General features: G+C 39.0%; 1 protein-coding gene across 1 annotated transcript in view; it reads left to right on the top strand.

Moving 5' to 3' along the window:
* Positions 1-3,532: 3,532 nt before the first annotated feature.
* Positions 3,533-25,458, top strand: part of LMNB1 (lamin B1) — a 44,940-nt gene continuing 23,014 nt past the window's right edge. Inside the window, exons 1-2 of the mRNA XM_006213886.3 lie at positions 3,533-4,270; positions 25,012-25,168. Of these exons, the coding sequence (XP_006213948.1) occupies positions 3,912-4,270; positions 25,012-25,168 (516 nt within the window). The 5' untranslated portion in view covers positions 3,533-3,911. The remainder of the gene's footprint in view (positions 4,271-25,011; positions 25,169-25,458) is intronic.

Genomic DNA, 25,458 nt, shown 5'->3' with positions numbered 1-25,458 from the left:
AAAAAAACCTTTTAAAAATCAGATGCATAGGGAATAGTTTAACAGATGCTTTAAAGCTATCCTCAAAAATAATTTAAAGAAAAACATTGTAGTGTTATGACTATGTTTTGGCATAAAAATAAAATGCAAAAGTGCAAATTGATTTTTCTTTTTGACTAAATCATGAACTATCAGTAAGATGGAACCACTAAGTTCAAATAATACCACCCATCCCACTATTGCCATGTCTCTAGGTCTTAACAAGCAATTTGAAAAACAATTTTGAACAGTATATAAACTTTACGGGGCTATGCTAAGAGAACTCTATTGAAGATGATAAATACACTTTCAAACTCAAGCTCTTTTTAAGACACAAAAATTAAAATCAGAGTTAGAAGGGATTCTGGATAGTCATTCAACCTTCTGAAACATGATTTATTCTTTTTTTCAGAAAACATGATTTATTCTTAAACCTGCATGACAAATGAAAAAAGTATCAACTTTGCAAAATATATTAAATAGAAACAGTCTGGCCTAGTGGAAGACCATGTATTAATTTATTCCTTAATTTATTTCTTCAGCAAGCATATATCAAAGAGATACTACTTAAAAAAAAAAGAGGGATACCACTTAGCAATTTTTCTTCATTTTGTACTACAGCCCTAGCTACCCCATTTGTTTGCACTGTGTAGTCAGCTATCTGCCAGCTATCACTCCCCTCTCCTGGGACAAAAGTGGGTTACTGCTAGCTTTCAGTCTCTCCTTCTTTATTCCCTTCCTCCCCACCTCCATCCTAGTCTTAGTCTCTTCTGCCCAAAGATGATAGGTATCCTGTATTTTTCTGTCCTAGATCCAAATGACACTCAGAAAGTAGGGTAAATGTCAGATACATTCTATGCAGTGAGGTAGCTGTGTGTGTTGTGGGAGGGGTTTTAAAGACTTTAAATGATATCATGGCAAGTTGAGGCTTGGTGGCGATAAACATGGCCTAACCGATAATCAGAACATGTGCACTGATAATTAAGTGAAGGTTTACAGAAAAAATGAGGCAAAATATTTGAAATCACAGTTGTCCCTGAAAATGCAAATATATCATCACCATACTCACGTAGTAATTGTGACTTCTCGTTTACTGGGGAAAATATTGGTGGTGATCAGACTGCAGGAATGATTTACTTTTTTCTTTTTCTGTTTTGTAGGGGGAGGTAATTAAGTTTACTTATTGAGGAGGTACTAGGGATTGAGCTCAGGACCTCACATATTCTAAGCATGTGCTCTACTACTTGAGCTATGCCCTCTTCTGCAGGAATGATTTAAATCAAGAGGGCTGGACACATTTAGTATGAAAAAGAGCGGGGAAGAATTAGGCCTTACGCCAGGGTCAGAGTTAAGCATGGGAAAAGCTGAGAGAATAAGGGAAGTTGTACATTTAGTAAAGTACCTGACCAAATGTTTGCACAATTGCCTAATTCTAAGGCTAAGAGATTTCCATTTTTTTCATTGCTTTTGATTGGAGACATGCGATTACTATTAGTGAGAATTACTATTTAGCCATCCCATATTATGTCTAACACATTATATATATAATTTTATTTAATTATTGCAAATCCCTGACAAGGTAGGAATCATCCCCATTTTCCTATGAGGAAACCAAGGAATAACTTCTGTAAAGTTACATTGCTATCAAAAGCAAATTCTCAACTGTCTGACTCCAGTGTATTTGTTGTTTCAGCTAATAGGGTATAATCTGAGTTTCCAAAAACAATCAGAGATTGAGGGATTCCATCACCAGAAAGTTTCATGGGGTTGAAAGCAGTAGAGATCACGCCTGAAATCACTTCATACATAGTCTTAAAACTTCAAAAACAGAGAGAAAATAGTTTTTTAAAATTTCCAAAAAAAGTTTTTAAAGCCTAAGGTAAAAGGAGAATAAAGAGTGAAAACCAAGCCATCTATATTCTACGACATTGGGCCCAGTGCTCACCTTCTTTAGGCCTCATTTATTTATAAGTAATTTAGACTTTCAAGGTCCTTTTACGTTATTAAAATTATCTGAATACTTACTTATAAACTACCACCAGCTTCAAAATCGAACCTTTCCAACTCTTTAATTGTCAATGAGGTTAAGGAAGGAGGTATTTTAGGTGACAGGACAGAAATAGAACCATTAATAAGGAGAGTATCATCACTCATTGAGTGAAATGCATGGAAAATGATATGCAGTTCAGTGCCCTTCATTAATTCTTATGTACAAGACATGATTAACATTTAAAAAACATTCTAGTCTCCATTTCTGCCATTATTAAGGTAACTAACTTTTAATTACTCTACACATGCGTCCCTAATAGGTTATGAGGTGGCCTTCTAGTTTTAGTTAAGGGCTCTGGAGGCAATTGAAACCGCCTGGCTTCGAATGCAGTCCTGTGGCCTGCTGGGTGGCCATGAGGAAATTAATCTATTACATGTATACATTTTCAAATGGAAAAAATCCAGTTCCCACACCACAGAGCGGCTGTGTGGACGGATAATCCATGAAAGCCTAGTGCAGTGCACGTAGTAAATTTCAACAACTATTAGCCTAAAAGTTAAAAACTTTTCCAAGGGACTAATGGACATCCTATTAAAATTGTTGTCAGTTACATTTTAAGGGATCTCCTTTTAAAGCAAAAAGTCATTTCTGTTAAGTTTTCACAAGTTTAGATTTTGATGCATCGGATTTCAGTGAAGCATGACAATGAACAGTCTGTGCTATTTACTTAGTTGCATGTTAATCATATGACTTGTGAGGTGGTTTTGATTTTTATAAGACCCTAAATTGTTAAGTAAACGGGTCAGAGGCCGCCCGGCAGCACTGCTTTTTCTGTGGCCTTTGCCGGCTTCGAGACACGCGTGCGTCAGTTTATGCTTGGAGGTGTTAAGACACACCGTTTCCCATCTGAGAGAAAAATAAAGGCTTCCTGCACTTGGAAGCAGCACACAGTGGGTTCTGAACCTGGGACACCAGCGCCCATTACGTAACTCCACAGCGGCGGGGCCTCTTGGCAGTTTTCCCAGCCCCTTCGCGGGGCGGGGACAAGGTTACGACGCCCGCGGTCGTCTCGGCCTCTACGAGTTTGCGTGTGGCTGTTAGAGACGTTTATATTTGAATTTCCCTGAACCGCCGGGTGTGGGCGGCAGCGCGGACCCGCCCCGGAAACCTCTAGGCTCCTTCCCGCCTTCCGCCGGCCCGGCCCCTCCAGGGGTCCCCGCGGGGTGGTAGGAAGGCCCGGCCGGCGCTGGGCCCAAGGCTGCAGCGCGAGCAGTCCCCGACGCCCCTCCCTGCTGCCCTCTGTCCTTCCCCTGCCACGCCCAGCCGGGCGCGCTGAGCCGACGGTTGCCGGAGAGCTTGATTTTGAATTTCCAGGCCCGGCCCCCGAGCTGCCGGCTCCCCATTGGCCGGTGACGGTCACGTGGAGTCGCCGGCGCGCGCCGGCCATGTTGGGGAGCGCGGCGCAGCGATCCGCGCCACCTCCGCCTCCCGCGGCTCGCTGCCAGCCCGCCCCTCCGCCCCCTCCCCCCGCCCGCGGCTCCGCGCCGCCTGAGAGGAAACAAAGTGCTGCGGGCGGGAGACTCGGCGGTGGTGGCGGCGCGCGGACTCTGCTCGGCCCTCCTGGCCACCTTCGCCCCGTATTTCCCGAGCGTGTGTATGCGTGCGTGTGTGAGTGTGTGCATGCTTTCTTACAAAGGGCGATTTACGATTGATTCGTAGTCCGCCCCCTTGGTCCTTTGTGCTGTAACCCCTCTCCCGCCACCCCAGGTGCTTCGTCCTTCCTCCGCCGGCCTCTCCGCGAGCGCGGGTCGCCGGTTCGTGCCTTCCGTCCAGCTTCGCCCCCTGCCACCCCTTCCGCGGCCTCCGCGCTCCGCTTTCCCCGCCGCTCGCCCCTCCGCTCGCCATGGCGACCTCGACCCCCGTGCCGCCGCGGACGGGCAGCCGCGCCGGCGGCCCTGCCACGCCGCTAAGCCCCACGCGGCTGTCGCGGCTGCAGGAGAAGGAAGAGCTGCGCGAGCTCAACGACCGGCTGGCCGTCTACATTGACAAGGTGCGCAGCCTGGAGACGGAGAACAGCGCGCTGCAGCTGCAGGTGACGGAGCGTGAGGAGGTGCGCGGCCGCGAGCTCACCGGCCTCAAGGCGCTCTACGAGACCGAGCTGGCCGACGCGCGACGCGCGCTCGACGACACGGCCCGGGAGCGCGCCAAGCTACAGATCGAGCTGGGCAAGTTCAAGGCCGAGCACGACCAACTGCTGCTCAAGTGAGTGCTCGCCTGGCGGCCGTGGTAGCTCACATGAGGAGCGAGAGGCGCAGCTCTCGAGGGTGGACGAGTGCCGGGGTGCCCACGCCTTTCGGGAGGGGCAGGGTCTTCGTCTCCGAGAAGGAGAAGAATCTAGTGTTTTTCAGCGGGTGCCTTGAGTTATAGCGGTGGTGGGACCGAGATGTACATTTCCCAATCCCGGATACCCAGTAGGACACGGCGACGTGCGTGCTTGGGGCCGCCAAGGAGGAGCGCCTAGCTCTGGGCCTCGGACCCCAGGATCCAGAAGGCTTTTCCTCGCGGAGGCCAGGCGGGCGCCAGGTGCGGGGATGTGGCGTCTGGGCGCGCGCTCGAATGCGCGCCCCGGTTTCCGGCCAGGCCGGAGACAAAGCGTCTGGTGGGTTTGCGGTGCAGGAATGGCCGGCCGGGGAGGACGGGTTGCCCGCCTCGAGAATGAATGAGCTCTGCGCGGGCGGAGAGAGGAAGGGGAGGGACCTGCCTCCGGCGTCCCGGTCTCCCGGGGGTGGGTCCGGCTTTGGCGCGCTCAGTCTTCGCCCTGTGACATCTTGCGATCGTTCTGCGCCTGCTTTGGGCAAGGAGGGAGGGGCGGAGTCTGAACTGAGCGCCACTACCGGCACAGGGCAGGATGGGTTTTCAAGCTCTTTAGCTTTCTGTGGAGGAAGATGTTCTTTAGGCCGAGATAGGCGCGGGCCCTTGGGTGCTTCTATGCACCGGCCTCCGCAGGCTGGGTTTTTGGGTGTCCTGGCCACCGTTCTCCGATCGGCAGACCACCAACCCCCTGGCAGCTCTCCCGTTCCCTAGCTTTTGCACCCCCAAGATATAGTGAATTCGATTTTTTGGAGAGACCGTGCTCAGTCCTCATATCTGTCATTGTGCTGACAGGCCAGGGCAGGTGAAAGGGTGTTGTGGAGAGTTGTGAAAAGGGAGACCCACGTAAGAGGGTCTGAATAATTTGCAAGCCTTTGCTGATCCTACCTTTCTGTTGAACAAAATGGCATGATTGTCATCAGTAGGCTGCTAGTGTTGATGTCATGATTTAGAAATATGCTAAATTTGCCTCTAGAATTCATGGTCTTAACCCCCCACTGCCAGTTGAAATTTCTGGAGATATCTGATTCTGATTTTGACTCTTTGTTACCCTGAATGTCTTTTTGTTTGTATCTATGTTAAATGTCCCAATCTCTGTGATTTTGTATGAATGAATCTCTACTTGCCCTTCTTGTTAAATACTTGAAAACCAGTTCATAAAGAACGTGTGTACTTAGTAAAAATAAAATAGTATAGATTAGCTTGTAGTGAAAAACGGTAAGCCTGCTGCCTCTTTCTAGGAAGCAATCACATTTAGCCCTTTTTGTTTTTATTTGAGTGTTTAGTTCTGTAGAACAAAAATAATAATAAACGTATATTTCTGTTTTCTGGATTTACCAACTTCTGGAGTCACCTTTTGAAATGGATCACTTCATTGCCTCCTGTCTGCATCTTCCTCCACATTCTTTGTTACTGAATTTCTTCAAAGCTTAGGTGCTATTGCTTATGTGATTTGCCATTATCATGTGTACCACTAAGAAGAAAGAAACTGCTGGGCCAACTATGTAGGATCCATCCTGTTGGACCCATCCTGCTTTCAGAGATGTTTAAGTGTGACACATACTAAATAATCTGTTATGTGCTAGTCACTATTCTAGTTGGAGGATACAGAGATTTGAAAAGATAAGTTACTGCCCTTATGTTGCTAAGTGCAGTGGGCGAGATACCCAGCAAGCAAATAAATATATTTTATCAAATCTGAAGCATTTTGATGCTGATGCTATTATAATCTTTCCAGAAGGTGTCCACTGAAGGTTTTTGACCCAGTAACAAGACTGCCACCTGGCTGATTGTAGTTGTAAAATGCTCTGTATGAATTGTAAAATGCATGCTGGTTTAAGCAGGATTAAAAAATGAAGAATATGTGTTCTAGAATCAGTGAAATCTTTGTATGTGATTATAAAATAAAGCAGAGTGAAGGGATAGTGTGTTTAAGGAAGACCTGTCTGAGGGCTTGACAATTAAAAACAATTTTCTTTGAGATGACAGGTTGTGTGTTGGGAGTATATATTTTTTTTAATCAGTTTCTTTTGTCATGATTAGATGTATTGTCTTTTCTAATATGCTGTCAGTTCCTCAAAACATGCCACATTTTACTGTTATATTTCAACCTTGACTTTCCTTGTACAATTTTATCCCTAAATAATCTTTCATTTTTTTTGATTAAAGAAAAATTTGCCGTCCACATATATTCAACCTTTTTGAAGATATCTAATCGTATCTGTTACATGAATCTCCTTTCTTCTCTGAAGCTCTCTGCGTTTAAGACATGCTGTGCAGCTGACATTCTAGGAGTTTACCCAATTTAGATCTAGCTTCCTCCTGGATCACAAATTTTCCTTTCCTTGGTTTCTTTCCTCATTTTGTTGAAGAACATCCTTAAGAAACTTATTCAGAAAAGATGGCAGGCAGTAAACTTTCCAAGTCTTGTGTGTCTGAAAATAACTTTGATTTTTTGTCTGATGCTTGATCGATAGTTGGGCTAGGTATAGAATGCTTGTTCACAATTTTTCCTCAGAACTTGGAAACTATCTTGCCATGTTATCTTCGAGCCCTCAGAAGATTAGGCTAATGTCTACCTCATGCCAGTCACAGTTATTTTCTGTTGGTAATTACTTTGTTTTTCCTTTTTGGAAGCTTTGAAATTTTCTTTTCTGGGATTTGGAATTTGGTTTTCTGGGATTTCATGGTGATAGGTCTAGGTATGGGTATTCTGTTACGCATCATAGTTCTTGTAAGTGGGTCCTTTCCATTTAAAGTCTTGATATTTAGTTAGCTCTTGGAAACTTACTTTGTTCCCTGACTTTTCTGTGCTCCATTTTCTTTGTTCACTCTTGTTGGAATGTTGAACCCTTAGGTCTCTTGTTTTCTCATAATTTTTTTATCATTCTGGGAAATTTGACTATTCTCCAGCTCAATAGTGACATTTTAAAGGCATAAATTATACTTTTAATTCCAATAAATCTTTTTGTACAGATATTTCTTTCATTCAGCTTATGTCTATTTTAAGGATGCATTATTTTCTTTAACCTGTCTGAGGGTAATATTTAGGGTTTTCTTTTTAAAATTCTCTTCCGTTAATTGGGTTATCTTTTTCCTCCCTGGTCACTTGTTCTTTTCATTTGGCTTAGTTTTTTTTTTTCCTGCTGATTTTTGTCACTTTCCTTGGTTGCCTACATTTTCAAGTGAAGGGCTAGATCATGCTATAATGTTACTGCTCCTGTTGTTTAGGTGGCTCCTCCCCCCTTTTCTGAATGGAAGAACAAGTTAGAACCTCTTTATATATGAATAGGTATACTCTTGGCCAACTTTTGGGAAGGCCTGCAGTTCCATTAAAGGGTGCTCAGGAGGGCCGGGTGTAAAACTCTCATGAGTTAGTCCCCGTTTTAACTTGGTCTCACTTTCTCCTGTAGCCCCCGTGTGCATGTTTGTTATAGGTACTTCTATCTACATTTCATCCATTTGCAATTTGTTGGAATGTCTGCTAATGATCCCTTTTCTGTTCCTTTGGGTACTATGGGTTTATTCTACGTTGTCTACTTTACTGCCTTTTTATTGGGGTCTAGCGGGGAGGTCATTGCCTGTGCATAGTAAATCTTGGAAGTTATTTAATTTTGAGCAATAATTGAAGTATAATTTTTAAGATAAAAAGAAGTGTTTTATTGTCTGTTTGGGTCTATTGAGTTCTTTTGTTTAAGAATAATTTTCTCTATTTAACTTTTTATTTGGAGTCAGTCTTTGTAATTAGTCTATCATTTAGGTGGACTTAGATTAAGAATGCAGTCTTGAGAGAATTTATAGATTCCAAAATTACTTAGTCCCTTTTTGGTTCTTCAGCATGCAACATACCTCAAAGACAAGAATTTGTAGACACCTGCCCTGCTAGGAAGAATTTGACAGCAGCTTCCGTGCAGGTGGTTTCTCACAGGGAAACTGATCTCAGATCTAAGATTCAGCTACTCCCATTCAGTCCAAGCCTAATTATATTTCGTTAGAAGCTTCTTGGGGGAACACTTTCCCAGAATGATGATGAATGCTATCAGTCAACAAAAAGGTAAAGTTCTTATTTTAGAATTTCATTATTAACTAATGATGCAGGAAAACTAAATATAAGAGAAAATTAAGTATGTTGATCAGTTGTTCAGCAAGTAATTTTGTGGATACATGCCTTTTTTCTTTTTTTTCCCTTCAGTGGTACTGGTCCACAGTCTTTTACGTAAAACCCTTATGGCCACATATGTTTGGAAGTAAAAGCAGTTCCAACTTTAAGAAGGTGTTATGATGTGTATGCTGTATATGACACCCCTAGTGGGGTCTGGGGTCATACTGTATGTGAAACAGATATGTCTGCAGGGAAAGATATTAATAGTCACTGTAAGTTGAGAAAGATAGTTAAAAATAGCCTCGCATCCATTCAGGTCAGGTTTATCACCAAATGGATTAATGAAAATTTAGGTTTTAGAGCACTGGAATTACATATAATGATTTATGTTTTTAATTGACTGCTTTTTAGTAAGTTCACTTGACTCATCAGTTTCTAGAAGTTGTGCTTTATTTCTCAAACACAAACTTTATTGGTTGATTGATTCATAGTAGATACTCAAGCTTGAAAGGCTGCAAAATTAACTCTTAAGTGATTTTCTCTTTTGAGAATTAGAAAAGTGGAGATGGGGGCTCACTGGTATATAACTGATATAGTGGCTGCTGTAGGATTGTTTAAGATGTTGAGCAAGTCAATCTATTGTCCATTCATTAAAAAAAATTTTTTTTTAATTTAAAAAGGATGTCCCAAGAAACATAGTTTAGTGTCTTATGGGTATTAGGCCTCACAGCCAGTGTTTTCAAATTAATCTTTGAGATACTGGACAAAATTGTTGTTATTTAAAGTGGAATTTCATATCTTTTCAAAACTTAGTGCTTCTTTTTAAATATAATTTTATGAAAATAACAGATTTTTTTTCTCTAAACAGAATAAGGTATAATGTTGATTGTATTTCTTCCATGGTATATACGTACCTGAATATTGTAGGCTTCCTGCCCCTGTCCCCAGGCATTGTAGCTGTTAGTAGGATGGGATTGAGGTTAAGGGGCTCAAGCCTACATAGTATGTTCCTTTGGGAAAGGGGCATTCCTCTGATTTTGCTTTGTCAGTACATTAGGAAGGAAACATCTATTGGGAAATTTGAATTTGTATGTTTTCATTAAAAATGTGTACAGATACTGATGTGCCAAGTATGTTTGGGATGTTTGTCAGTCACAGTAGCCTGAGATAGGGTAGTATTAAGCAAGAGCACTATGTGAGGTTGCAGCTTCCTACTTTTTGTGACTTGGGATGGGTACTTGAATTCTTTGAGCCTTCGCTTCCTCATCTGTATAAATTGGGATAAAGTGTCTCTATTAGTTTTCTGAACCTCAGGAAGAATTAAGAAATCTGTACCTTTTTCTAGCCTAGCAAATGAGTGAATTTTTATCAGGATTGGCAATTTGAAGAAATTAAGAAGCATACTGAAATGAAATGTAAATAAAATAAACTATTTCTCTTTCTTAGGGGAGAAGAGGGTGGTGGGTATTTACTGCCTGTTTGAACTTACTATAAATATTTACTGTGTGACTTTCTACATATTTTGGTCACACAATGAAATTTTGGTGCAAGGCTACACAACATCTACAGAATTTTTTAATTAATTAACTTTCTTTAATGGAGGTGCTGGGGATTAAACCTAGGGCCTCATGAGTGCTAAGCATTCACTCTACCACTGAGCTATATACCCTTTCCCCTTGCAGGGTTGTTTTAACTTGTATTTTTCAGCTTTCAAACCTAAAATAATAAATGCTAATCTGCTTTAGGCCTTTTCTTTGTACGTAGAATATTAATTAAAAAACAAAAACCTTGATCCCATGTATTACTTGGTCTTTTGTTTATGTTCTGATTTTGCCCTGGTAGAATAAAGTTGCCAGTAACACCCTGGCCTTAACATGAGAGCTGTAAAACTTCATGATAAATATTACTTTAATTTTTAAGGGAAGAACGGAAAGGATGAGACTCCTAGAATTGGTGTTACAGTCTGGGAGACAGGTCCTAAGTAATTAAACGGTCTTGGCACTTCCTTCCCATGCTTTCAAAGGATGTTTGGTAGAGCAAGATAATCTTTTTGGAGTTGTTTATTTGAATAGGAGATTAGACTAGGTAATCTTTTGGTGTACCCAGATTCAAGGAAGTAAATACACAGAATGAAAGATAAAGTACTATAAAAACATGTCTTTGAATCTCTTTTTTTCCTCCTCATATTATTATGCTTGTTCTTTTCATTTGTCCAGGTGACTTCACCACAGGTATTTCTGGGTTAGAGATCTTTAGACTTGTATATCATCACTGTAGGTCTAGTTCATGCACCGTGAGAATGAATGTTAAATGTCAGTTGGGTGATGGGACCCTAACTGAAATTCCCAATCATTCTGGGATCCAAGGAAGTTTCCTAATCAGAGTTTTTAACTTCTTCCCCTCTCCCATCCCGAGTGTATCTCCCTGATAAAGGGGATTGTGTTTTGGCTGTTACATTTGGAGAATTTTAAAAAACTTTTTTGGTGTTACTCAAAAAATTGTATGTTCATTATGGAAAATTAGAAAATACAGATAAACACCAAGAAGAAAATAAAAGTCACCCTTAGTTCCATGAATAAGAGCTCTGAAGTTTTTCTGTGCATATCCATGTTACTAACAAAAATGCGTTCATGGTAAATACTGATATGTAACTTTTCATGCTACATTACTTTCTGAACTTCTTTACATGTCAGTAAATGTGCTGTGTCATCATTTTGAAGATATGTCAACAACCTTTATGGGCCACTTAGTTTGCTGTGACCAAAGATGTTGGCTTTGCAGTGACTGTATACACCTAATTTCCTAAAGGCCATAGAAGGTCACGATTATCCTTTTCTCTTGCTGACAGTATCAGATTTTTCCTCCTGGTTAACTTAATGGTTAAATATTAACTAACTTACTGGTAAAATGTTGACCATTGCTTAGATAATTACAACTTTGCCAATTTTTGATGCTGCTAACAGCAGATGAGTGTCCATTTCCTGTTTGGGGGAGTTTATTTTTTATTTTTAATTTCTGTTGGTTCTTTCTAGTTCTTGATCATTTTTATTGTTATGCTTATGTTGCTAGCATAAAGGAGTAAAAAGATCCACATTTGGGTCATAATCTTAAGTTTCTGCTGATGTTTTTTGGTTTTTTTTTTTTTGGTCTATTTTTTTGAGGGAGTAATTAGGTTTATTCGTTTATTTATTAACGGAGGTACTAGGGATTGAACCCAGGACCTTGCACATGCTAAGCATGCACTCTACCACTGAGCTGTACCCTCCCCCACTGCTGATATCTTTGCTGTAGTCCTAGATGATGACACTTTCCCTAGCTAATATGTTTACTTTGTCCTTTTTAAATCTAATTTTTTTGTCTTTATTTCATTTGCATTTATTGATCATAGATAGAATTATAGCACTTTTACTGCTGGGAGGGGTTTTGGATCATCTGATCTAACCAGCTCGTTTTGTAGATTCACACACTGAGACCTAGAGAGATGAGAATACTTGTGCAAGATGCAGGACAAAAAGAGCTAACATTTCTTTCATGCTTATTGTGTTCACCAGGTACTCTACTAGATGCTTTACAGACACTGTCTTAAGTCTTATGATAACCCTGTTTGTTGAGAGAAGAAACTGAGGCTCAGAGAGGTTAAGTATTTTGCTGGGACAAATTAGCATATAAATGGCAGAGCTAAAACAGATCTCAGCTCCATCTTCTAGCCTTGTTATAGGATTTTTGTATGGATCACATCATTTAATACTGACCTGAAGCAGGCTCATGGAGCACCGTCATCTATTCTTGGAGTTGAAGTCTTAACATAAGACAGTTGACTTTCGTCAAGTTCCTTTGGGCGCTACTTTTGGAAATGGTACTAGATGTAAGATTTTCACAGTGATAGTTGAAATAGCTTTTATTTTGTCAGGAGGGTGCAGTAACTGAGACAACTGTTTGAAATACTGAGGGCTTTATTTGCTAATAAGGAAAGGGTGAAAATGAGTTACTGAAAGAGACTTCTTTTGTTTTTTCTTCCTTATTGAAAAGCTACTTTCCTACTTGACCCTGTGCCTTAATAATAACTTTAAAAGAAAATAAAATCTCTAAATAAGTCTTTAATACTCATGACAGAAATATTCGTTTTTTTTTTTAATTCAGCACACATTTGTGGAACACGTACTGAGTCCAGACTCACACTACTCATCACACAACAGGTCATTAAATCGAGAGGAGTTGTTGGGCAGGGAATAGTGACTATTTGGAAAGCCAGCAAGCCAAGAAGATGGTGGATTAGTGTCCCAAAGAAACATCTTGCTGGAGTTTTGATGCTAGTTTCTTTAATAGAACAGAGTGGGAGGTGAGGAGGTAGAGTAAAAAAGGCAAGAAATTGTTGCAAATATTTCCTGGTTCCGAACTGACTCTGGAGGGGATGTATTAATTGCTTTCCTGTAGCCATTCACAGGTGGGCCTGGTCAGGATGTTTCCTGTGATTTAAACAAAGGTATTTTAGCTTAACACTTAGGTATGGGAAGCAGAGTTCCTGCCTGGAGATGGGCCTTTATGTAAATAGGCAACATTCCTTTAGTGATTAACTTATAGCAAAAACAGTAGAATACAAAGGTTAAAGTAAAAGAAACAAATCCAATATGGAGTCAGAAGTGTTCTCTGTTACAGTACTATAATGGCAGGCCTTGACTCAGATGCTGGGGAGATGGGACGCTTTGTCTCTGTTACCAGGTTGCTTACAGTCTAGTGAGGAAGATAGAAACACTACAGTATTGTGATCCTGTAACTGCTGTACACTGATACTGTGTAATACGTGCTATGATAGTAGTATCCACTGGTGCTGTGGAGGAAGGGGCTACCTACCACCCAAGGCAGAGTAAGAGTCTTACAAAGTTTTGAGAGACATCCCAGGGAAACTGGCAAGGCAATGAAATCTGAGTCGAGTGTTGGGAGGTAAGTAGGAGGTGGCTTCTAAATGGAAAACGTTAAGGGAGGTGTTGTCCCAAAGGACAAATAGTTTATCTGACCAGAGCCATATATATGTATGTTAATATGTGGTGAGGGAAGGTTGGATTTTTAAGTAATGAGGAACCTCAAGAATTACAGGCAGAAGAGTGACAGATCAGTCTGGCTTTTGTGTGGAAGAAAAAGAGTAGAAGTAACACTAGTAAGAACACTTAGGGAATAATGAGATACCCTTTGAATTGAGATAGGCAATAGGAAAGGGCAGAAGGTGGAATTAAGAGTGTGGGAGATCAGGGAGAATGGAATCTGGGGTGACTGCTTTCATGCATGGGTGCCTAGGAACATAGTGTTACTCTTAACAGAGATTAGTAGGGAAGGAACAGATTTGGAGGCCCCTACTCAGAGTTAGTGGTGAATTAGTGGCATTAGTGAGTTAGTGGTGTTTTTTGGACTTCTAGGTGGAGATGTCAGCTGGCAATTTGGAGTGTTTCTCTGGAGCTCTGAAGAGAGGCTTGATTAGAAATAGTTTTTGGAGTGTGGATGATATTTGGGGGTAGAAAGAAAAGAGAAGAGGGGCAAAGTCAGAGGCATGGAAAACATCTACATGTGAGGACTAAGTAGAGGGTGGAAAACCCGCAGTGAAGGTGGTAAGGAATAGCCAGAGTGGTAGGACAAGAATTGAGTCATGGATGGAGGAGATTTACGAAGGAATCCTAGTACTCGCTTGGTTGGTAAGGCCAAAAAAGTATCCATTGACTGGTTTCTGGGAGCTTATTGTTGACTGTGAGCAGCGGCTAATGCTGGTAAAGGGCAGTGGGGTCAAAGCCACTGACCATAATTAAGGAAGGAGTTTCGGAAATGAAGATCATGAGTTTAGGTCACAAAGAATGTTTGATGTGAAAGGAACAAGACATTCTTAAAGGTCAATTTAAAGTAGATTCTTACTCGATGTCTATGTAACAAAACGTTAGATAGGGTACGGAAACATCCCTCTAAGATTCTGCACTAATAAAAGGTGGTCGCTTCACTGCCTTTGCATAAAACACTTTAAGTAGTTTCTAAGGTAGTTGCATCTAGGTACAAGGAATAAAATCCTTGGTATTGCCTAATAGTAGGGTGACCATGCAATTCAGCATCCAAAGAGAGATACTTCTGTGTGTGAAAGAAAGAGCTATTAATATTTATGCTGGGACAGCTGACATAAATGGAAATTGTCCTGGACAAACTTGGACATAATGGTCATCTTTCCTAAGAGTTAGTTCTTCATTGTGTGAGCCAGTTCCTGTCTGATTCTCCAGCTTCAACTCACTGTCCTTGGTCTTGCTGTCTCTTACCCAGCCGCAAAATGTTTTATTTAGTCCTGTTTACCATGCTCCCTCCTAATAGGGCCCTTACATGTGTGGTTTCCTTTATCTGGATTTCACTCATCATGGGGTTAACTCCTCCTAATCCCTCAGATCTCCACTCTATTCATTTCTTAGGGAAATCTTTGGTATCAGGTTTTTCTAATACGAGCCTTAGGGGAAAAAACCCTGTGATTGTCCAGCAACATGTATATGTGTACCTATTTTAAGGACTCAGATTTCTAAGTCTTTTCATAAAAAAATTACCTTCAACTGTTTTCACTGCTCCTTTGGTATTTATCCTGATGTATTGTTGACTTTGTGCTATGGGAGATGAGGAATTGAGTTTTTTGTTTTGTTCTCCATAACACAGTGTGTTTTTCATCATATCCTCCCGTTACATTTTGGTTGAGGTTAGTTTGGACCATTTTTGGTATATAAAGTATTAATTCAGGGTACTCGACTGCAGATACTTCTGTACACCAATTTGCTCATATGTGACTGGTAAGTAGAGAAATTGTATCATTGTACTCTGAGGTTGTCCTAGTAAAGGGAAGCCAGAATATCGAGAGTAGAGTTCAGAGGGAAAGAAAGCCCTCAGCTCCTATTCAGCTCTATTTTAAGAAAATTATAGGAGTGCTTGCACCCTGGGTCCCTCCCCCACAGAGGTGCACCCTTTGCTGGTACTGTGTTCAGAGTCCAATTCTATCTCTGTTGTCTCAGTTCCTGCAAGCCAGCATGGCTGCCTAATGTTGTGCATCTCCGAGCATCTCCTGAGGCAGCTCTTGCCACACTAAGCTGACTGCCTGCATTGTCCAAGTTATCTCCTGGGGTACTAATTATAGTTATGTTACTGCTGATTCTCTGGTTACAAGGCTGCATTGAGTTGTTTGTTCCAACCTTATTTTTCCCATTCTCTTTTATTTTTAATGTGTACAGATTGTAAGAGTTTTCAGGAACACTTGTATTGTGTTATAAGAGACATGCATATACTCTTAAGAACATAATCCCCAGCAGAACTCCGTAGTATACCATAGTTTGTTTTTCTTCCCTTTTGATTATTTGTGAAAGTAGTGTTTTCCAACTTACTTAGTTTTGTCTAATTATAAAGAAAGATGATACCAGTTGTTAAAACACCAAGTCATTCTGAATCAGGAGGCTTTCTGTTAGTTTTATCTTATTAAAGGAATATCATTTGGAGTCTGCTCTTTTCTAGTCTAGTTGCATTGCATAAGTGTTGATTGTTTGGGCATAGAGTTGTAAGTTTTGAAGACCATTTCATCAGGATTTTGAAGGCATGCTCCACAGTTTTCTAGCTTTTGTTGTTGCTAATAAGTACTAATGTGTGAAAAGTTAAAAACTTGTAGGATCTTTGTGGCCTAGTTCTTAAATTTCACAAGGATGTTCCTTGGTGTGAATCTCTTTTTTCATCCATTGTGCTAGTCATTTGGTGGGAATTTTCCAGTCTGGAAATTCTTGTCCTTCAGTTCTTGGAGACTTTTCTTACATTGTTTTATTGATGATTTCCTCCTTTTATTACTTTCCAAGACTCCTGTTATTCAAATGTTGGACCTCTTAAATTGATGTTTAGTTTTCTTATCTTTAATTTTTTTTCTCTGTTAAATGTTCTCAATTTTGTTTTCCAGTTTTTGCTACCATATTTTAAATTTCCAATAGCTTCTTTTTATTTTCTTGATATTTCCTTATAGCATCCTGATCTTGTTTCAGTTTCATTGATGCAGTGGTTTCTTTTATCTTTTCAGAAGCCTCAATTTTTCTTCATAGTTCCTATTTGTTCCAAGTTAATTTCATTTTCTGATTGTTTAGTTCTTTGTATCTGTCAGTGCAGGGGATGGAAACCAATAGTTATTTTAAGCAGAAAGGAAAACAATATGGAATGTAGGTGCTTATAAAAAGTTATCAGAAGGGCCAGAGAAGCAGGAACAATACCTAGAACACTGTAGAACTGACCTTCTTTGGGAGCTTTTATGTCTGAGGCCACCACTGGAACCACCGAATTAAAAAAAAACAGTGAATAGTTATAATTCAGGACCAGGAAGCTGCCACTTCTGTTACTATAAGAACAACTGCCTCATGACACCCAAAAACTGGAGAATGGACTTGGAACATTGTTTCAGAAAAACTTTACAGACCAATATCCTTTATGAATATAGGTGTAAAAATGCTGGCAAGCCGAACCTACCAACATGTAAAAGGATTTTACACCATCACCAAGTGAGATTTATCCTGGCAATGCAAGGCTTATTCAGTCTATGAAAGTCAACAGTGTAATATACCATATTAATAGGATGAGGGACAAATACCATATGAGCATACCAATCGAGGAAGAAAAAGCATGTGACAAAACATACCACCCTTTCATGATAAAAATATTTAAATGAGGGATAAAAAGGAACTTTCTGACTTAGTAAAAGGTATCTGTGAAAAACCTATAGCTAACATCATTCTTAATGGTAAAGATTGGCTACTTTCTCCCTAAAATCAGAAATAAGACAGGATTGCCCACTCTTTACCACTTAAATACAACATTGTACTGGAGGTACTGGCTAGGGCAATTAGGCAAGAAAAATAAAAGGCATTCAGATCAGAAAAGAAGTAGTAAAACACCTACACAGATCCTTGAACAATGTGGAACTTGGGGGCACGACACTCTGCACAGTTAAAAATCCATATATGAATTGCAGTCAGCCCTCTATCCAAATAACTGCAGATCATGTAGTACTGTAGTGTTTGCTATAGAAAAAAAATCTGCATTTAAGTGGACCCTTGTAAGTAAAACTCAGGATGTTCAAGGATCACGTGTATCTCTGTTAGCAAGTGAAATGATTTCTTAGAAAATCTGTAAAAAAAAAAAAACCAAAAACTAAAACCAAAACCAAAATCTAAATACTGTTGAAAGCTAATAAACAAGTTCAGCAAGTTTTCAGGATATGAGAGCAATATACAGAACTCGGTTGTATTTCTCTAAACTAACACTGCACACTTTTTCATTTTCAATAGCGCCAAAGACAGTGAAATACTTATGAATAAATTGAGCAGAAGTACAAGATTTGTGCACTGAGAACCACAAAACATTGTTGCAAGAAATTAAAGGAGACTTAAATAAGTGGAAAGACATCCCATATTCGTGGATTAGAAGACCTAATATTGTTAAGATGCCAATTCTCCCCAAATTGACCCATAGATTCATTGCAATCTCTGTAAGAACCACAGCTGCCTCTTTTGCAGAAGTTGACAAGCTGAGCCTAAAATTTATATGGAAATGCATGATATCCAGAATAGCCAAAACAGCCTTGAAGAAGAACAAAATTGGAGGACTCAGTTCGTGATGTCAAAATTTACTATAGTAATTAATGTGTGTGTTATTGACAGGAGGACAAAAAAACTTCAGGTTTTAATGACTCTGCTTGTCAGCAGAAAAATTACCACAAAAACCAGGAAGGTGGCACAATGATACTTCCTTTTTTCATACTGCTTATAAATATATTAGTTACAGTACCTAATTTGCATCCAGAATCCTAGCTGCAAGAGATTCTGGCAAATGTAGTTTTAATTTTAAGCTTTTCAGATTAAGAAAGCACAACTAGAAGGGTGGAATGGACGTTGGGTAAGTCAATTTACAAGAGAGTTTTTCTCAGAGGTCTGTTGACTGTTGTGTGTCCTCTGTATTCAGAAGTAGGGCCCTAAAAATCTGGCGGGAACTCTGTTCATGAGTGGGGCTTCTTTACTAAGCTTCATTGTAGTGTAACGGTGGAATCATTTCATTAAGAACATCCAGTATCAATGTCTTCAAGTCTTCTCAGTTCTATTACTGGATAAAATCTGGGTTTGAAGGTGATTTTCTGACTTGAAAAATGGCTGTTGGCATAAAATCAGTCTCTTTTTGACCACATGATATAAAATGATTGTCCTCCCCTTCCTTTAACTCTTTATAATGATTTATTTTCCTTCAATGTACTAATTACTCCTGCCGTATATGTATTTGTTTATTGTGTGCCTCCCCCCACTAGAATGTCCCTTAAGATCAGGGGCTTGGTATATTTTGTTCATTGCTGATTTCCTCACACCCAAATCAGTGAACTGACATATGTAACAAAGTTGTGATTCTTGGTGGTTCTTTTTCCTAGTAAGTCATTTTTTTGTTAGGACGTAAACTGTATGTGTCCTCTCCCCATTCCTGTGTCTGTTTGTGTGAATGGATCTCTTGTTCAAAGAAATGGTTCTGTGGTCCAGTGTAAGTTTTAATTTAATATTTTTCCTAATTTTAATCCGATTGCAATTAGGGTTTGCCTGATTTTGGTTGGGTTGTTACTAATTTGTTGACTGCTCAGTTTATTGAATGCGTAGCAGAATTTAATTACCACCAGAAATTACCAATGGAAGCTTTTGAGGTTGTGCAAAAGCATTTTAGTCTTTTTGCTTGTGCCAGAGGAGACCCTTGTTGTTGGAAATAGTGATCACACGACTTTCTGGAGATTTTGTGTATTAAATTACGTTTATTTTAATTGCAGAGAGGTTCATTCATTTTCCTCGGTGGAAATATTGTGGATCACATCTCTTCTCCCTTTGGAAGGGGAGATGCTTTGAGGACAGTATTGAAGATGATGAATGAATGTTGGGGCAAACACATTTAATATGCAGTTTGAGTCTGTTACTATTAGATAGATCACTTTGTTTCAGGAGAGAAAGTTTTTGTTTGGGCATGTTAATAGCCTATACTTTAAATTCAAAATAAAGTTTCTTTTTCCTCTAAAAGTCTGGACGGTGGCTAGATAATAAAAGGCATGTTGATTCTGAACTCAAGGTATGAAGAAAAGCCTCAGATGCTGGATTATTTGATAGTCACTTGAATAACTACACTAGTGTTGAGTGGTGTTCAGCTGCTATGAGACAGCTGTTCAGAAGAACCTTACCATACATTAACACAGAGCTCAAACAGCTGGGCCTGATTGGCCTGGTCTCCATGTAGGGTGGGTCTATTTTGAGGCATTTAAAAATCTTTGTTTAGTGGGTATGATTAGAAATAATTTTATAAAGAATGGTTTCTGTTGTGTTTTCTGATTGCAGGTGAAAAATGAAATGGCTTTTCCCTTTCATCCCCTGTAATTTATTTGTTTTTTTAAATAAGAATGATCCTGAAGTGAAATGTTGGTGATGAATGCTGAGTTAAGAAAGGTAGCTGGACACAGGCAGAGAAAGGGTGTCATTGGCATGGAGTTCTCTTTGTTGGTCTTTCTTGTTCCTTTGTAGTTTCATTTCCACCTAAGAGATTATAAATTAGGGAAAATTCTCATTCTGTTTGTTGAGTATCTACTCTTGTGTAAGATAAACCTGACAATGTATAATAGCTTCTCAGAATTGCTAAGAAGTGATCTAAACATCCAGTGAGTTGCCTAGTATTTTGCTATAAAATGAGTGGAATTTAAAACTTACTTGAGAGTAGTCCCTTTTTGGTTTCTGTAAGCTGTTTTGTCTGATATGTGAAGGCAATAATTTAAAAAATCCAGGTACTTACATTTCTAATTTTTATCTTTAGAAACATGAACGTTTGTTTATCTTTTCATATATATATAGCTTTTAAAAGTCTATATTCTTAAATCTATCAATATTATACCTTGGATGGATTTTTCCCTAAGAATACACATCTCCAACAGACTTTACTTATTTAGCAAGCATTTAGTGAACACAAATTCTTGCTCTAGTCTGTTGTATACATGCAGTATAATAATCTTTGGTAAATTTCATGGAAATGCCATTTAATATCCAGAAATGAATTTTGTATACCTCTTTCTGGATATGTGATTATTCCATCCTTTAAGAGACCGTCTTATAATTTAGGTCTCTTATTTTGAATTGCTTAATGTGATGCTTTGTATTTATATTTCTGTATATGAGAATCAAATAACAGGGACAGAAGTACTGGAGAAGACAGTGAAAATTAATGGCGCTTGTAGAAAAAGGAAACCAAATTCAAGCATGTATATAGATCCTGCCCTGAAAATGAACATGGATTCTTTGTTCATGGGTACATACTGGGTGATTTAGAGAAGGTGCATTCAGGGACTTTTGTGGTTATGTTGTTAGTCAAACTAGACAGTTCATTCAACTGAGCATCTGTGATATAAACTGACCTGTATGGCATAAACTGAGCAGTGAAATGTTAACAGCAGGACAATAATTTGCCAATGCCTGACTAATTAAAACTGTTCTGTAATGAGTTTCAGATTATGTTCTAAGTATGTATTTGTCCCTCTAGTTTTGCTTCTTAATTTGTTTCACACTAATTCTTTGTTCCCTGTTTAAGTGGTCAATCTGATTTTTTAAGTGTTATAATTCCAGTATGATTACTAATTCATTTTCAGGTAGTTATTATATACTTATGTAAGGTCTTAGGTGATTTTCTGTGTGTTACATGTATGTGGTATGACTTTATCTAAAGTGTGCTCTACAGTTACTACCTAGTAACGATGCATTTCCCCTAGGAGCTCTGTTGAGCATTCATTTTCCAGTGATCCTGTAATTGGTTGCATTTTCTAATCTCTATTTCCTTATTGGTGGGACTAGTCTGGAGTGGGGACTAGTCTGGAGTAGGGTACTTAGAAAAATGAAGGATACCAAGGAAGGAGATTTGAGTCACCCCTTGGTAGTGCAGAGACCTAAGCAAGCAGACACTGAATTCCAGAGCCAAGTAGTTCAGTGCAGAAGCCATGGTTGAAATGATCCTAAAACAAGTCAAGTTCAGAGAGTTGTAGGTTGAAAAAGCATGGTGATTGAAGCAGTGAAGTACAGTGGTATTGCTGGTCAGAGGTGGTCAGGATTGATTCAGGAAGGGCCAAGTAACGAATTGCATTTAGGTTAGTCCTACAGGTCTCAGGAGATTATAGGGACAGGTCCCAGATTGTTAATGGTACTAGGTTCTGTTGGGGAAGTACATCGACTCTTTATCACTGAAGCTGTGTCTGTTACTCTTGAGTGACTGCTATAGAAAGTTAACAGAAATGTAAATATATCCATTCCAGCTGATTATTTTTGTAATGGTCAGATATTTAATTACGCTTGGTTGCTTGCTATGTCTGAAATTCAAGGTTACTTGAAATGAAAACGAATTTTATTAAAGGAGGAAATCCTTGATTATTAGAATAGAGTGTCGACTACGTTTTATAAAATCTTCTTCCTGGCTGCAGTTAAAAGTTTTGGTTCTCATGTAAACATCTACATTAAATGGGTGTGTTTCCTGACTTACATTCAGCAGTGTGCAAATTTGTAGCGTTAGATACACATATTGAGTTTAAATGAAAACATGGGAAGGTCTCCTTACGTGAAGGTAGGAGTAGGCAGGTCAGTTACTGAAGAAGTTCCAGATAGGAAATGCAGGCAAAGAAAATGCCCGTCAGCCCCTTAAGTGACAGCTTCTGGTAACTTTGGATTCCTGTCTAAATTGCTCTTTGTTCTGGAGCCTTGTCAGATGTCACCCTGTGCTTCGGTGATGGCTACAGCTAGTTCATGCTTGTATGCTTTACAATATCAATTTTGCAGGTTGATAATTGGCCCAAGTCTTCCTGTATTATTTTTAATGAACGAAAAATAATAATACAATTAGAAAACTGTGACAGCAGTTCTGTTCAAGTTGTTATCTTGTTACCTGGCCCCAGTGTGTGCCTGTTACTGTGTTCATATCACATATAAAACTCATTGATTTGTGGCTTCTTATCAGATGGAGACTTGAGTGTAAGCTTAAGAATTTTTTCCATGATCCGTCTAGCCTTGGGAATTGGCAGGGTGATAGGGATGACCCCTAAGAACGTGAATTTTATAGATTATAGAAGTGTCAGTTATTTTTTTCTTTTAGGAAAAGGCATATTTTTACATAGCATTAAAAAAGCCGAGTAGGTTTTTTGGCGTAATGTATGGGGAAGTTTCTTTTAACAATTTCCAAAACATTCATTTGTCTACAAGTTGTCTATGTAGTAGATATAGGAATAAGTCATGGCCTTTGCCCTCCAAGAGTTCTCAGTCTCTTGAGGTAGCAAAGTATGTCCACAAATAGGATCGGTTTGGTAAGTCTATTATAAGTACGTGCAAGGTGCCAGAGGTAGTATTCAACTGTCTTCCCTCCACCAAGGGCATATAAGGGGTTAGTTTTCATTTGTAATTTTAAGCACATTTCCAACTTCTGATTTATATCTCCCTAATTTGTTCAGTAATATTAAAGTTACAGACTTAAGAAAAAATTTATAATGGAACAATTTATATTTTTACAGAGTAACAGTAGTATAAGTGACTAAGAACTTGACATCAAATTTCAGCTGGTACCGTTGGGTGGCTCGGTACCTACTACAGGATAATAGCATGTCCTACTCATTCTTGCTAGCCCTTGTCTTACCTGGTCTTGATTTTTGTTGAAGAGATCACCATATTCTAGTCATTTAGGTGCACTCTCCTAATTTTTGGCTTCTCATATTTCCTGTACTCCATAAGACATTGTACAGTATCTTACACTTGTGCTATAGTGTTCTGCCTTTGGAATCATGACATGTGTTATTGTCCATTAAGTCAATGAAATTAAACACATGATACATGCAGTGGCATGTAAAATTGTTTTTTTTTTTTAATTCAGTATCCTTCTTGATGGGTTATTTGCAGTTTCACTCTCCTGCCTTGAGGTACCACATTGAGAACCACATTATGATCTGAGACTTAAATATTAGACAGACATGCAGTAGAATTTTTGTAACTTAAGTAATTTTGAGTCAGTAGCTTTTATAAATATTGTGTAATACTCTATAAAATAAGATCTTGTTTTAAATATAAAATAAGATCTTGTTTTAAAACCGTATGTATTACGATGCCTATCTCCGCCAGCCAGCTCTGGTAATTTATATAGTGGGATAAAGTAATAGCTCCTGCATGAGCATTGATTCCCTTCTATGGAGATTCCAGCTTTTGGACCCAGCACTTGTATGAACTAGACCTTTTTATTTTAAGTTAATGACTCTGGGATCTTTTTTTAATGGTTGATTTTATTTTCCCTTCCTAAGCAAGTCTTCGGTGAAAGGCTGCCATCTTGTGGTTTTTAAAAATACAGGACTTAAGAAAAAACTTGTGATATGACTGCTGGGATTTTGTGTGTGTGTGTGGTTGTTTTATAGTACCAAAGTGAGTAAGAACTGAGTACTATTAAAATCTAAATGATATATGCTTATCCTTCTCTTTAAATCATATGTGCTTATCCTTTGGATAGGTTTTTCTTCATTTTAGTATAATATTACAATATTTTAAATTTCTATTAAGTAACAGCTCCTCTCTTAGCCTACTCTCAAACATTAGTAGTAGAAATATTCTTCTATAATAGCAGTTTGAAAGAACAAGTATTGTGAATTTTGATATTATTAAGACTTTTCCATGTCACTACTTAATGATAATGGAATTATTTGGATTTTAAAAATACTGATCTTTATAATTATTTGACAGGGTATATCCTAAGGAACCTTAGTTTCATAATGTAGAATTCCATTTGATAGAAATATTTAGAAGTAAAAGAAACCTTAATTCAAACTTCATTTTGGGCAGTTAATAGAATAAACTGAAAAAAAATATGTTATCTTCAAAATACTAGGAAGACCCTTATTTGTAATTAAGGAAATCTTAAAATCACCTCTTACGTAAGAAATGGAAAACTGCTTGCAAACTTGGGGTCATTTAGTTCTTAGGTAATGTCCAGGGATTTTATGTATATCATCAAGTTAAAACATTACATTTTAAAGTAACTTTTCATTTTCATTTACTTAATCTCATGTATCTTGATTTATGTCTCCTGTACATCTTGGTTGATGATATTCCTTGTATTTAAAAATAACAAATTTCCATTTCTTAGAAAATGTCTTTTCTTACTGAAACATGTAAGTGCCTCCTTAAAGAACAAAGAAGGCTTATGTTCTCCCTCAAAGACAACCAGGGTTCTGGTACATTGAATCAGTGGACTTCTTAGACCTACAGTCATTCATAGTCAGGGGAGGGGAATCTTTGAAAGAGAAAGTTATTATCTACCCAAAACTCTGGATATAGTGCTCTGGAACTGCTCCTGTAATTTTAGTAGGTTATGGTACCCTGCCTTTAAACTACCTCTTCTCTTGTTTCCCCCTTAAGCAGGGTGGGAGAAGGCCTCAAGTCAGGGGTATTATTTGATGTCTTATACTTTTTCAAATATCTTACAGTTATGCTAAGAAAGAATCTGATCTTAATGGAGCCCAGATCAAGCTTCGAGAATACGAAGCAGCGCTGAATTCAAAAGATGCAGCTCTGGCTACTGCGCTTGGTGATAAAAAAAGTTTAGAGAGTGATTTGGAGGATCTGAAGGATCAGATTGCCCAGGTAAGGGAAACTCTGCCCTTGAGCCATATTTGGCAGGTTGATTACCCCATCTGTCTTCATTGATTGATTGATTGATTTTGTGTGTGTGTGTGTGTATAGTTTATTTTATATTTTTTTATTTTGAAAAATTTGTTTATTTTGGGGGGTGGTTTAACTCCATTAGAGTCCTGAGCTAGCTATCTAAAGCATCCCCACCTCTCTGCCGTTGTGTCTGGGTTATGCAGATCATGTTGCTGCCCTTCCTCTCTGTTGTGCTTATGCTCACTCTGTTTCTTGCTCTCACAGCCTAT

The sequence above is a fragment of the Vicugna pacos genome, chromosome 3, assembly GCF_048564905.1.
Source record: "Vicugna pacos chromosome 3, VicPac4, whole genome shotgun sequence".
Taxonomy (NCBI): Eukaryota; Metazoa; Chordata; class Mammalia; order Artiodactyla; family Camelidae; genus Vicugna; species Vicugna pacos.
Note: the sequence above shows the minus strand (reverse complement) of the source record. Positions and strands in the feature narration are given on the sequence as shown.